We start from the raw sequence: 11,934 nt of genomic DNA on the forward strand, positions 1-11,934 counted from the left end.
CCTGGGTTTCGAAAGTTTTAAGACGCTTTTGGGAGACTGGTGGCTTTATCCCGAGACCAAGTTCTCAACAGCGCCGGTGCACATCGCAGAGGGATGACCGTTTTTTCATGTCAACCTCTCTATGAAATCGTCATTTGACTGGTATCGACGTCCAGCAAGAGCTCAGAAATGTTCGTAGGATAGCTGTTAGCGAGTGGACAGTTCGTCTAAGATATGAGCAATAAAATTTTACTCCAAAAAGGCCTGCCACAGGCTGGAAACTGACGGCAGGTCACCGACAAGCACGCTTTCAATTAGGTCGCACTCGGAAGGCGAGTAATGGAGGCGAGTTTTGTTCTCCGATGAATGCAGAATGTTTTTGCTGTGCAGCAGTCGAAGAGGTCGGGTCAATAGACGGCCTAGGGAGCGATTTGTGCAGTGCTGGTTCGCTAAAACATTGGCTTATGGGGGTGGCTTGCTCGACTTCCGATCGAGATGTGTAGGAGCAAATTGAAAGCGTACTTATCGGTGACCTGCCGTCAGTTTCAAGCCTGTGGCAGGCCTTTTTGGAGTCAAATTCTGTTGTTTATATCTTAGACAAACTGTCCACTTGCTAACAGCTATCCTACGAACATTTCTGAGCTCTTGCTGGACGTCGATACCAGTCAAATGACGATTTCGTAGAGAAGTTGACATGAAAAAACGGTTTTCCCTCTGCGATGTGCACCGGCAATGTTCAGAACTTGGTCTCGGGATAAAGCCACCGGTATCCTGAAAGCGTCTTCAAACTTTCGAAACTCAGGACTGGCTTATGTGGAGCTGACGTGCGACAGCCCGCTGGCTGAGCCCTTCTTGCAAAAATGCAACAATTTGTGCTGCTTCTGAAGGTGTAGAATCCCAGGTAAAGTGTCAAAAGAAGCGGAGATGTGTATGGATCAACGTGTGAAAGCAAAAATCTGAAAACACTTGCTTTTATGGGGAATAAATAGGCCGCAACTCGCGACGTATCAAACAGTTGATACATGTCTTTTTCCTTACTTCTTCACATCAGCCGGGATATTTTTTTAAATACTGGTGTGATTTAAATGAATTTGGTATCAATTTAAAGTTAAAAGTTTAATCTTTAAAATGGTGCTACTTTTTTTGTTACTAACAAATTGGTTAGTACACAAGATCGCGTGGAAACAACTTCATGTAAGTGATTCCATACTTTTGCTCGCAAGTGTATTTTATACACCTACCCTCATATTCGCGTTAAACAGTCATTTAACAATGTTTTGTCTCTTTCATCACAGTTAATTCTTTATTCGTCAGAAAAAGACAGAGCATTATTTATTTAACTTGTGATTAAAAAATCTAGAAGCTGCTTTTTATTAGCTATTCGGATTTTTTATTTGTAAATACAAACATACGTTTATTGTCAATCTTGGATTCAGTCAAGTTCGTTCGTAAAAAAAACAACTACCAATAAAGACAGTTCATTTTTCAACAGGGATGATTTTCGATTTTAAAAACCCCGATTTTAAATTTTAAAACTTTTTGTATGGTACCAGGACCGACATTGAAAAGTAATAAAATATAATTCTTCATACTACACTCAACATCAAATAAACCGCACCTTCCGCGACGCGAACTTTAAAGATTTTCTTCTTAAACAATCATGGTATCCCAACAATATTGGTGTTATTTGAAAGCCCAATAAATATTCTTAAAGAAAAACACATTTAACTTCTAAATAAATGATTTATCATATACCATAAATGTGACTTGAAAAAAGACCTTACTTTGGGCTCACCTCTGGGATCAATTAGACCAAATTTTATGGTTATAAAACCAAATCATGATCTCACGTGTCCTCTTTAACAGATCGATAGCGATTAATCGAAAACTTAACAGTTTTATAGCCATAAAAGTTGGCTCAAGCGTAACTACCTATTTTTTGAAGAAGTGACTCTGGATCCTTCTAACTAAAGACACATTTTTGAGGTAAAAACCTTTCCTTTAATGAAATGAAGTTCAGAACTAGGCTTTTAAATGGTGCCAATATTGTTGGGAAGTGGGGATGTATACGTTTGAGAAGTGCTTGTTGCGGGAGGTGCGATTTATTTGATGTCGAGTGTATTATAATTCATCGATTACATGTACCATCGGCAACAGTGTTAACTATCCATTGTCTGTCATGTCGTCTCGTTCTATCGCAAAGAATCACCATTTGATGAGAGCGAGAGCAAAAACAGAAATGGATAGTTAACAGTGTGGCCGTTTGTCACCTAAAGTGTCCAAAAAGGTGACAACACAAACTTTTTTAATATCCACAACGAGGCAGCTCTTGGCCTGTATCTCACCTGATGGTAAGTGACGATCAGGCCGAAGGTGGAAGCGAGCTTCACCCGGAATCCTCAACCACGGAGGAACTGGCTATCTTACCTCTAACTGCCGCAACACAACAATGCTGTTAACATTGTTGTTATGGCGACAGATTTCGGTGTTGAGAACCAACAAAAAAGTTTTTAATGTTTTTTTTTCTTTTAAAACAAAATAAAATCACTACTTCTACTTTGACAGCTCAAGAAAGTTGTTTTATTAATACATTTTTTATCCATATTTTAATTCAATAATTCAGTAATACAATAATTAATTTATGTCATAAGCAACATAATTTTGGTGCCGAAACCCATACATCATTCACATTGGTTTTTTTGTGTGCTGCTGGAAAATTATCCCGAGGGCCAACGCCGGCATAGTTGCCGATTGCAGTAGATAATTATGGCTACTCAGGTTTGTGGTGACACTAACCAAAAAACCAAGCTTTTACAAGGGCAGTGCAAGGCCGTTATAACACGATGTGTTACCTTTTTGAACAAGAAGACGGACCCGAGTGCTTTCGAGTTGACGAACAGAAGGAAAGCAGTAGAAGAAGCGTTCGCGCGCTACAACCAGCTGGCGGACGAGGCCATTCTGCAAGGCCAGGAGGTGTTGGACGGTGACGAGGAGTTCGAGGACCGCTATTACGATGTCCTTTCCCGGATCGACGCTCTTCTGGACCGCCGCAGCAGTGCTTCGCCGCTGGGGTTCGCGAGTGCCGTGGACGCTTCGACGCCGCTGTTCGAGACTACGAGGCTACCTCCGATAGAGATCCAATCGTTCGACGGTAACAACGTTGGCGCATACAAGCCATTTATCGAACTTTTTATGGCACTCATAGGCAAAAACTGTAAGTTGTCTAATGTTCAAAAATTATTTTATTTAAAGGGCTATTTAAAGGGCGAGGCTTTAAGTCTTATAAATAATTTGCCTCTCATAAACCAGTCGTATGATGACGCTATTGCTTTGTTAAATAGAAGATACGACACCAAGGGACTGTTAATAAAAACGCATGTTAGTGCTATCTTAGATCTGCCTATTTTAACGCGTGGCACTTCCCAGGCCATCCGTTCCTTGGTGTCGCAGATTTCGCAGCAAATGAGCGCGCTACGCAGCTACGATGAGCCGGTTGAAAGCTGGGACTCCATATTGGTTTGCATTATGATGAAGAAACTAGATTCGCTTACTTTGAGATTATTTAATGCAGAACAGGATTTTCGTAGCATGCCCAGTATGGAGTCGCTGCTGTCTTTTCTGGAGAGACGTGCTATCTCGCTGGAGGCTAGCTCGTNTTCATAGAACTTTTTATGGCACTCATAGGCAAAAACTGTAAGTTGTCTAATGTTCAAAAATTATTTTATTTAAAGGGCTATTTAAAGGGCGAGGCTTTAAGTCTTATAAATAATTTGCCTCTCATAAACCAGTCGTATGATGACGCTATTGCTTTATTAAATAGGAGGTACGATACCAAGGGACTGTTAATAAAAACGCATGTTAGTGCTATCTTAGATCTGCCTATTGTAACGCGTGGCACTGCCCAGGCCATCCGTTCCTTGGTGTCGCAGATTTCGCAGCAAATGAGCGCGCTACGCAGCTACGATGAGCTGGTTGAAAGCTGGGACTCCATATTGGTTTGCATTATGATGAAGAAACTAGATTCGCTTACTTTGAGATTATTTAATGCAGAACAGGATTTTCGTAGCATGCCCAGTATGGAGTCGCTGCTGTCTTTTTTGGAGAGACGTGCTATCTCGCTGGAGGCTAGCTCGTACAGCGACGCGGACCGCTCATCAAAGCCTTCGAATAGTAAGTCCCTTCATATTTCAGACTGTGTGACCAAATCCAATAAGAGCAAACCAGTTTCTTGTATATTATGTAAAAACGGTCACAGGTTGTATAAATGCCCAAATTTTACTATAATATAATCAGTCGTATGATGACGCTATTGCTTTATTGAATAGAAGATACGATACCAAGGGACTGTTAATAAAAACGCATATTAGTGCTATCTTAGATCTGCCTATTTTAACGCGTGGCACTTCCCAGGCCATCCGTTCCTTGGTGTCGCAGATTTCGCAGCAAATAAGCGCGCTACGCAGCTACGATGAGCCGGTTGAAAGCTGGGACTCCATATTGGTTTGCATTATGATGAAGAAACTAGATTCGCTTACTTTGAGATTATTTAATGCAGAACAGGACTTTCGTAGCATGCCCAGTATGGAGTCGCTGCTGTGTTTTCTGGAGAGACGTGCTATCTCGCTGGAGGCTAGCTCGTCCAGCGACGCGGACCGCTCATCAAAGCCTTCGAACAGTAAGTCCCTTCATATTTCAGACTGTGTGACCAAATCCAATAAGAGCAAACCAGTTTCTTGTATATTATGTAAAAACGGTCACAGGTTGTATAAATGCCCAAATTTTACTCTCATGCCTGTTGCTGAAAGGCTTGCATATGTAAATAAAAATGATTTATGCTCAATTTGTTTAAATAAGCACGAGCAAAAGTGCAGATATAATTTCATTTGTACAATATGTAAAGGAAAATCTCATAATACATTGTTGCATGATAGTTCATTTCAGCTATCTCATTCTGTAAATAATTCATTGAAAAAACCTGATGACACTGTAAATAATAATGCGTGTCATTTTGAGTCTGTAAATAGCGATTCGCAAATTTTATTGCCCACAGTGAAAGTCGCAATTCAAGGGCCAAACAATCAACGGCATGTTGTCAGAGCATTATTAGACTCTGGGAGCCAAACTACATTTTGTACTCAGGCTCTAGTAGACAAATTAGGTCTCAATGTATATAATCATCCAAAAAATATACTTACATTGGGTCAAAACTCAACAAAGGTGCAAAAGGCAGTTGATTTATGTTTGATATCAATGTCTGAGGATTTTTCATTGAATATTTCATGCTCAGTTGTACATAAAATAACTTCACTGTTGCCTCAGTGTAAAGTAAATGTAAATAATTTTGTAATACCATCCAATATCACATTGTCTGATGTTGATTTTAACATTCCAGGCGAGGTGTCGCTACTGTTGGCCACTGACATCTTTTTTAAAATAATCAAAGATGGAAAAATTGAAGGAGGCCCAATGGATCCAATACTTATCAACACGCGGTTTGGCTACGTGGTATCTGGATTATCAGGTGACTTCAAACCATTGTCTAATAATATGTCGATCGCCTTGCACTCGCAAATGACTCCCGAGTTGAATGTTGACAGTCTTGTTAGGAGTTTCTGGGATTCTGAGCAGGTACCTAAGGTATTTAACGAATCCTTGCAAGAGCACGAATTTAGCGAGGAGCAGTTTGTTAAATCGGTCAATCTAAAAGACAATCGTTTTGAGGTCGATTTGCCAGTCAAGGTCGATTTAGATACAATTAATCCTTCAGACTCCTTTTCTCTCGCGCTGCAGAGATTTTATAACTTAGAGAAACGATTCAAAAAGGAGCCTGAATTTCATTCAATGTATGTTGATTTTATAAGGGAATACCTTGAATTAGGTCACGGAAGGTTAATTGATGTGTCACAATGTAGTCCTGAAGAATTCCCTAAGTATTTCTTGCCCCATCATGCAGTCGTACGCACAGATAGGAAAACTAATAAGCTCAGGGTAGTTTTTGATGGGAGCGCTAAAGCAAAGGCTTCACCTTATAGCTTAAATGATATTTTATGCAATGGTGATGTCGTTCAAAGACAATTATTTGAAATACTCGTCCAATTTAGAACTTATGAGGTAGTTTTGATGTGTGATATTCGCCATATGTATCGCCAAATTTTAATATCTCCTAAATATAGAGTTTTACAAAATATTTTGTGGCGAGAAAATCAGAACGATGATTTAAAATGTTTGCAGTTGCAAACGATTACCTACGGGTTAACTAGTTCTGCTTTTTTAGCAACTCGTTGCCTCATCGAGCTTGCAAGGATTCACGGGGCGCGCTTTCCGCTTGCCGCGGAAGCTTTAAAAAATAATACATATATTGATGATGTAATTGTAGGAGCCGCTAGTACCGAGGAAGCCGCTCTACTTAAACAAGAATTAATCGCTTTGTTGCGTTTAGGTGGTTTTGAGCTACATAAATGGTGCTCCAACGATTCAAATATACTGTCTGACATTCCACAAGAAAGTTTAGGCTTTGATACAGTCAAGTTTGATCATCATGACCCACTTGTTGTAAAAACTCTCGGAGTCAGTTATGAAGTGCAAGGGGATCAATTTAAATTTGCTGAGCCTAAATCTCATAATATTGACGCACCTACAAAAAGAAACGTGTTGAGTTACATTAGCAAGTTTTTTGATCCATTGGGTTTGATTAATCCTATAATTGTCAAGGCCAAATTATTGCTTCAAAAGATATGGTTATGTCAGTTAGGTTGGGATGAACCTCTCCCACAAGATTTGTATATATTATGGCTGAATTTTTATAATGAGATGCAATCTATGTCTCCTATTCATGTACAGCGAAATTTACAAATGTCTAATGCTGATGCGATTCAAATCATAGGTTTTTGTGACGCCTCTTCAGAAGCCTATGGTTGCTGTATTTACATAAAAGTTGTCAAGGATGGTGAATGTCAAATAAATTTGTTATGTGCGAAGTCACGGCTCGCTCCTATAGACGGTAAAATGACTATTCCTAAACTTGAGTTGAATGCCGCGGTACTACTAGCTAAACTGACACGCTCCATCCAAGATTTAATGCCACAAATATCTGACTGTATATTATTCACTGATTCAAAAATAGTTTTAAGTTGGTTAAAGTCGTTGCCTGTTAAACTTCCAGCCTATATGGGCAACCGAGTTGCTGAAATTAACAAATGTAAAGCTACTTGGCTACATATTCCTGGGTTGCTAAATCCAGCTGATGTTTTATCCCGAGGAACTGATCCAAATCAATTGCAGGGAAATAATTTATGGTGGCATGGACCTGATTTTCTAGCAGGAAATAATTATAACATTTCTATGTCTAATGTAGAGTTGCCTATTTTGATCGAATGTAATGATAATAATCCAAGTTTAAGTTATCAAACATCTGAAAAACAATTATTTCCTTTGTTAGACAAGGTTTCAAGCTTTGGAAAAATGATTCGAATCATGATTTATGTAATGAGATTCATTTCAAAATGCAAAAGAAGTTATGATGTTAATACTTCCTTGTCTCAAGAGTATAAAAATGCAAAGTTAAAGATTATACAACTTGTACAGGATCATTTCTTTAGTGAGGAAATCGATTGTTTGCTAAATGGTCGTCCTATCAAATCAAATTTGCAAGCTTTACATCCATTTTTGGACTCTAACAAAATGTTAAGAGTAGGTGGTCGTCTTCAGCAGGCCAACCAGCTGAGTTACAACAAAAGGTTTCCTTTAATATTACCAAAAAGATGTAATGTTACAGCATTAATAATCCAAAATGAGCACATTTCATTATTGCACGCTGGATTAAAACTAACTCATAGCAGTCTGATGCAAAATTATTGGATTGTTAATGCCGTAAGAGAAATTAAAAAGGTTATACATAAATGTTTAACATGCTTTAGACTTAAATGTCAAGGTACGCAACAACTCATGGGATCTCTACCGCGTGATCGTATAGTACCAGCAAGGGTTTTTTCTAAGATAGGAATAGACTATTTTGGACCTGTTCATGTGAAACAGTCTTCTTTGCGTCGGTCTGTGATTTCCAAGGGTTACGTTTGCGTTTTCATTTGCTTTGTAACTAAAGCAGTGCATTTAGAAGCAGTGTCGGACTTAACCACTGAATGTTTTTTAGCTGCTTTCAAGAGATTTATTTCCCGTCGCGGAATGCCGACAGATGTGTACTGCGACAATATGAGTACTTTTAGAAGTGCCAATACTCAACTTATACAATTATACAAAAATCAGAATCATATTGATATTATTACAGATTTTGGAGCTCAAAAAGGTATTCAGTTTCACTTTATTCCGTCATATAGTCCCAATTTTGGAGGCTTATGGGAAGCCGCTGTCAAATCAGCAAAGCATCATTTTAAAAGAATAGTGGGCATAAATTCTCTAACTTATGAACAATTAAATACATTAATAATAGAGATAGAAGGTATTTTAAATTCTAGACCCTTAACTTCAATGTCTCAGGATCTCTCTGATTTCTCTTTTTTGACACCTGGTCACTTTTTGATCGGTTGTCCAATCACTGCATTACCTGAGCCTGACATTACCCCTGTTCCGACTAATAGGCTGCGATTTTGGCGCAGATGCTTACAAATGAAGCAGCACTTTTGGCACGTTTGGAATAGAGATTATATTTCTATGCTTAACTCCCGAACTAAATGGTTGAAGGTTTTGCCAAACTTAAAAGAAGGCATGCTAGTGCTTATCAAAACAGACAATTGTCCGCCTTTGCAATGGCCAATGGGTAGAATAGAAAAGATTTTTGCTGGACCTGACAACATGATTAGAGTCGTTAATGTAAAAACCAGTAAAGGTTCCTATAGGCGGTCAATTTCTTCTATAATTGTTTTACCAGTCGATTGAATTTTTAGTTTTACAAGGTTGTTATAATTTATGTTACAATTAGAAAATTTTATTTAAATAGTCATTGCAAGTATTAATTATTTTAATTGTAAGGTTAATTATTTGTTTCATACTTATTCATATCCATTAAGATTAATTTTTATGCGTGTCGCGCATTCATTTCGCGCGCGAAACTATGTTGAGAACCAACAAAAGAGGTTTTAATGTTTTTTTACTCTTTTTTACAAAACAAAATAAAATCATCACTTCTACTTTGACAGCTCAAGAAAGTTGTTTCATTTCATACATTTTATACATATTTTAATTCAATAATTCATACACATAATTAATTTATGTCTTATGCAACATAGGAATAGTGACGCGGTATAACCTTGATCATGACTGGAAGCGTTTGGGCGTTTAGTCGCGCGTTATCGTCAATAAAAACTCGTTTGATAAGTAAAGAACTCGCCAATATCGGTGTGCCGTTCAGCGCAGTCAGGTGCTTTTCAGTTACACAGGCTAGAAATATGAAGCTCGTACAGTTTACTTACAACACCAAACCGGACGAGGTTAGAGCGGGTTATATGGAGGGAGACGACGTAGTAGACCTGAATAAGGCTGACGGATCCCTTCCTCTGAAGTTGGTGGACATTCTGAAGTTGGATTGTGCTATAGAAAGGATTGCTCAGTAAGTATTATCCATAAGTTTAGTGTTATAGTCACTTATTTGTATTAAAATAATTCCATCGCACACAACCACTTGTTTTTCATACTCTATAGTCTTATTGCCAATTCAATAACCACTTGTCTGTAATATTCTATAGTCATTATTGCCAATTCAATAGACAACAGTATGCATTATCTTAGATCGTTCAGATTCTTATCAGTAGCAAACAAGATATCACAATTATTTCAGTAAGATATTGTTTGAATGTAGATACATTAGGTAAGAAACATTTAAAATAGCAAAACTGATGATAAGAAAGTTATGACTAACAATAAATTGTTAAAACTTCTTTAGTTTATTAACATAACTTTGTGAATTAACTTATTGTTTAATTCAAATTTGCTTCACACATAGATTAAATTGCTCAGGCAAAACACATGCAATGGCATTAAATAATACAGAATAAACTAGTATGAAACAATTTATTAATTTATTATAACAAAAAGCTTATATTTTACTTATGGCAGTAAATTAAAGATACTTATCTAAATAAGTTCAAAAAGCTCATAAAAATTATTATAATGTTTTTACATGTTGCCTATCTGAGAGTTGATGAACCCTTATTTTGTTGCTTACCTTGCTAAGCTATCTAATAAAATCTTTATTTAGTTTATTTACCCCAAAAATAATCTTAATTAAAAAGTAAGCTTTATAAACATCAGCTTCATTTAAGTAAGTGTTTAAATTAGTAAGTAGTGGTAGGGTTTTTCGCAATATTTTTTAAAGAACTACTAAGTTCAAAACAGAAATCATTAACCTACTTGTATTCATGATTATTAAAGTTTTTGTATAATGTAGTTTTATAGAAGGTTTACTGACAATGCTCTAATGAAGTATCAGTCTCTCTGACCTTATTTTTATTACTATGTTGATATGAATTAATTTGCCCCTGGTTAGTCTATTAACACTAGTCAACACTTGTTTATTTTTTATTCTTATGTATATCTATACTTCTAGCTTTCACGCCTAAACCACTGAACCGATTTTAATTAAATTTGGCACAGAGATAGTTTGAGTCCCGGGAAAGGACATAGGATAGTTTTAATCCCGGTTTTTGAAACAGGGACGCGCGCGATATTGTTTTTCTGTGGCAAACAAAATTCCACGCGGGCGAAGCCGCGGGCAGAAAGCTAGTTTAAGTATAAATAAGGATTCCTGTAGCATACAGGACACCCTTATATCAACCTTTCTTTGCGATTTTTATTTAAAAAGATCAACATAATATTGTAAGATAGATTTATTGGCCAAATGTTCATGACTATTCAACCTTCACTGGATAGTTATATTTGCGGCCAAGCTGAAGATCGTAATAGATTCTGGGTTGTGGGTACTGTTGGTACCGCAATTTAGGAATAGTCTCTTTCCCACTTTTAGTAATTTGTTATTGCACAAATTACTAATAGTCCCGTTAGCCCCTCGTACTAAGCTAAATGCTTGTATCACGAGTGAACTCACCACAATAGTCGAGCGGCGGCGGGGACCGAACCCGCGTTCCCCAGACCACGAGGCCAGTCCGACTCCTTCACCGTTCGGCTATCGTGGCTTCATTAGATATTGCGTGATAGTACACGAGTTGCAACAGTTCCTCTCCCTTTAGCACTAGGCCAAGCTAAAACCTACCTTAACCTTACAGAATAAAGGCTAAAAAGCCTCAAGGGGTGCCCCTAAGTGGAGTCAGGTTGGAGGCTCCCATCACAAACCAGGATAAAGTGATTGGCGTCGGCCTGAACTATCTGGACCACTGCAAAGAACAGAACTTAACACCTCCAGAGGTGCCGATGATCTTCAGCAAGTTCTCCAGCACGATTATTGGGCCTAATGACGCTGTGAAGTTGAGGACTGAAATCACACAGGTGAAATGACTTTTTTTACTCTTTTATGTGACGACAGATATGTGGCTGTAGAAATGAAACAGCAGATATTGTGCATCCACAAAATCGAAAGTCACTGTTCTAGCTTTCAAGGTCTTATTTTCTATTTAACTAGACAATTTTTAACTTTTGCTTACTGTAAGCCTTTAAATCTTATTTACTTCGTATTTAACGAAGGACTGCATTTTACGTAATCTTTATCAACTTGTCGGAGATAATATCAAATGATATGTCAGTTAAAAGTTAGGTATTTATGTTGCCAAGTGGCTGAAACCATGTTTACTATACTCTTACCTAATAAATCAGTAACAATGAAACGTAACCGTTGACAGTGTCCCGATTCCAATAGGTCTCCCACGTCCCTATTGACTCTAGATCGGGACGCCAAATGTCTCATTTCTTCGTTAGACTCCTTCTTAATCACTACTCTGGAACAACTAATACATCTTTCTTCACCCTAGGCAAAGTTACATTTGTTTCAGC

The 11,934-nt window shown here is 37.8% G+C and overlaps 1 protein-coding gene across 1 annotated transcript; it reads left to right on the top strand.

Annotated features, from left to right (window-relative positions):
- Positions 1-9,203: 9,203 nt before the first annotated feature.
- On the top strand, positions 9,204-11,457 carry LOC114361664 (fumarylacetoacetate hydrolase domain-containing protein 2-like). The gene is made up of 2 exons (XM_028316787.1): positions 9,204-9,541; positions 11,214-11,457. Exons 1-2 carry the CDS (start codon positions 9,249-9,251, stop codon positions 11,440-11,442), a joined length of 522 nt encoding a protein of 173 aa, XP_028172588.1. The 5' UTR covers positions 9,204-9,248; the 3' UTR covers positions 11,443-11,457.
- The last annotated feature ends 477 nt before the right edge of the window (positions 11,458-11,934 follow it).

This window comes from Ostrinia furnacalis, unplaced genomic scaffold (assembly GCF_004193835.3).
Source record: "Ostrinia furnacalis isolate ACB-3 unplaced genomic scaffold, ASM419383v2 OfSCF5861, whole genome shotgun sequence".
Classification (NCBI taxonomy): domain Eukaryota; kingdom Metazoa; phylum Arthropoda; class Insecta; order Lepidoptera; family Crambidae; genus Ostrinia; species Ostrinia furnacalis.

What these genes read in the sequence shown, in the direction of transcription:
- LOC114361664 (XM_028316787.1), top strand. Translation starts at nt 9,249, where the DNA reads ATGACTGGAAGCGTTTGGGCGTTTAGTCGCGCGTTATCGTCAATAAAA. An exon ending in GCTATAGAAAGGATTGCTCA is followed by an intron (nt 9,542 to 11,213) that starts GTAAGTATTATC and finishes TTAACCTTACAG; the next exon opens with AATAAAGGCTAAAAAGCCTC.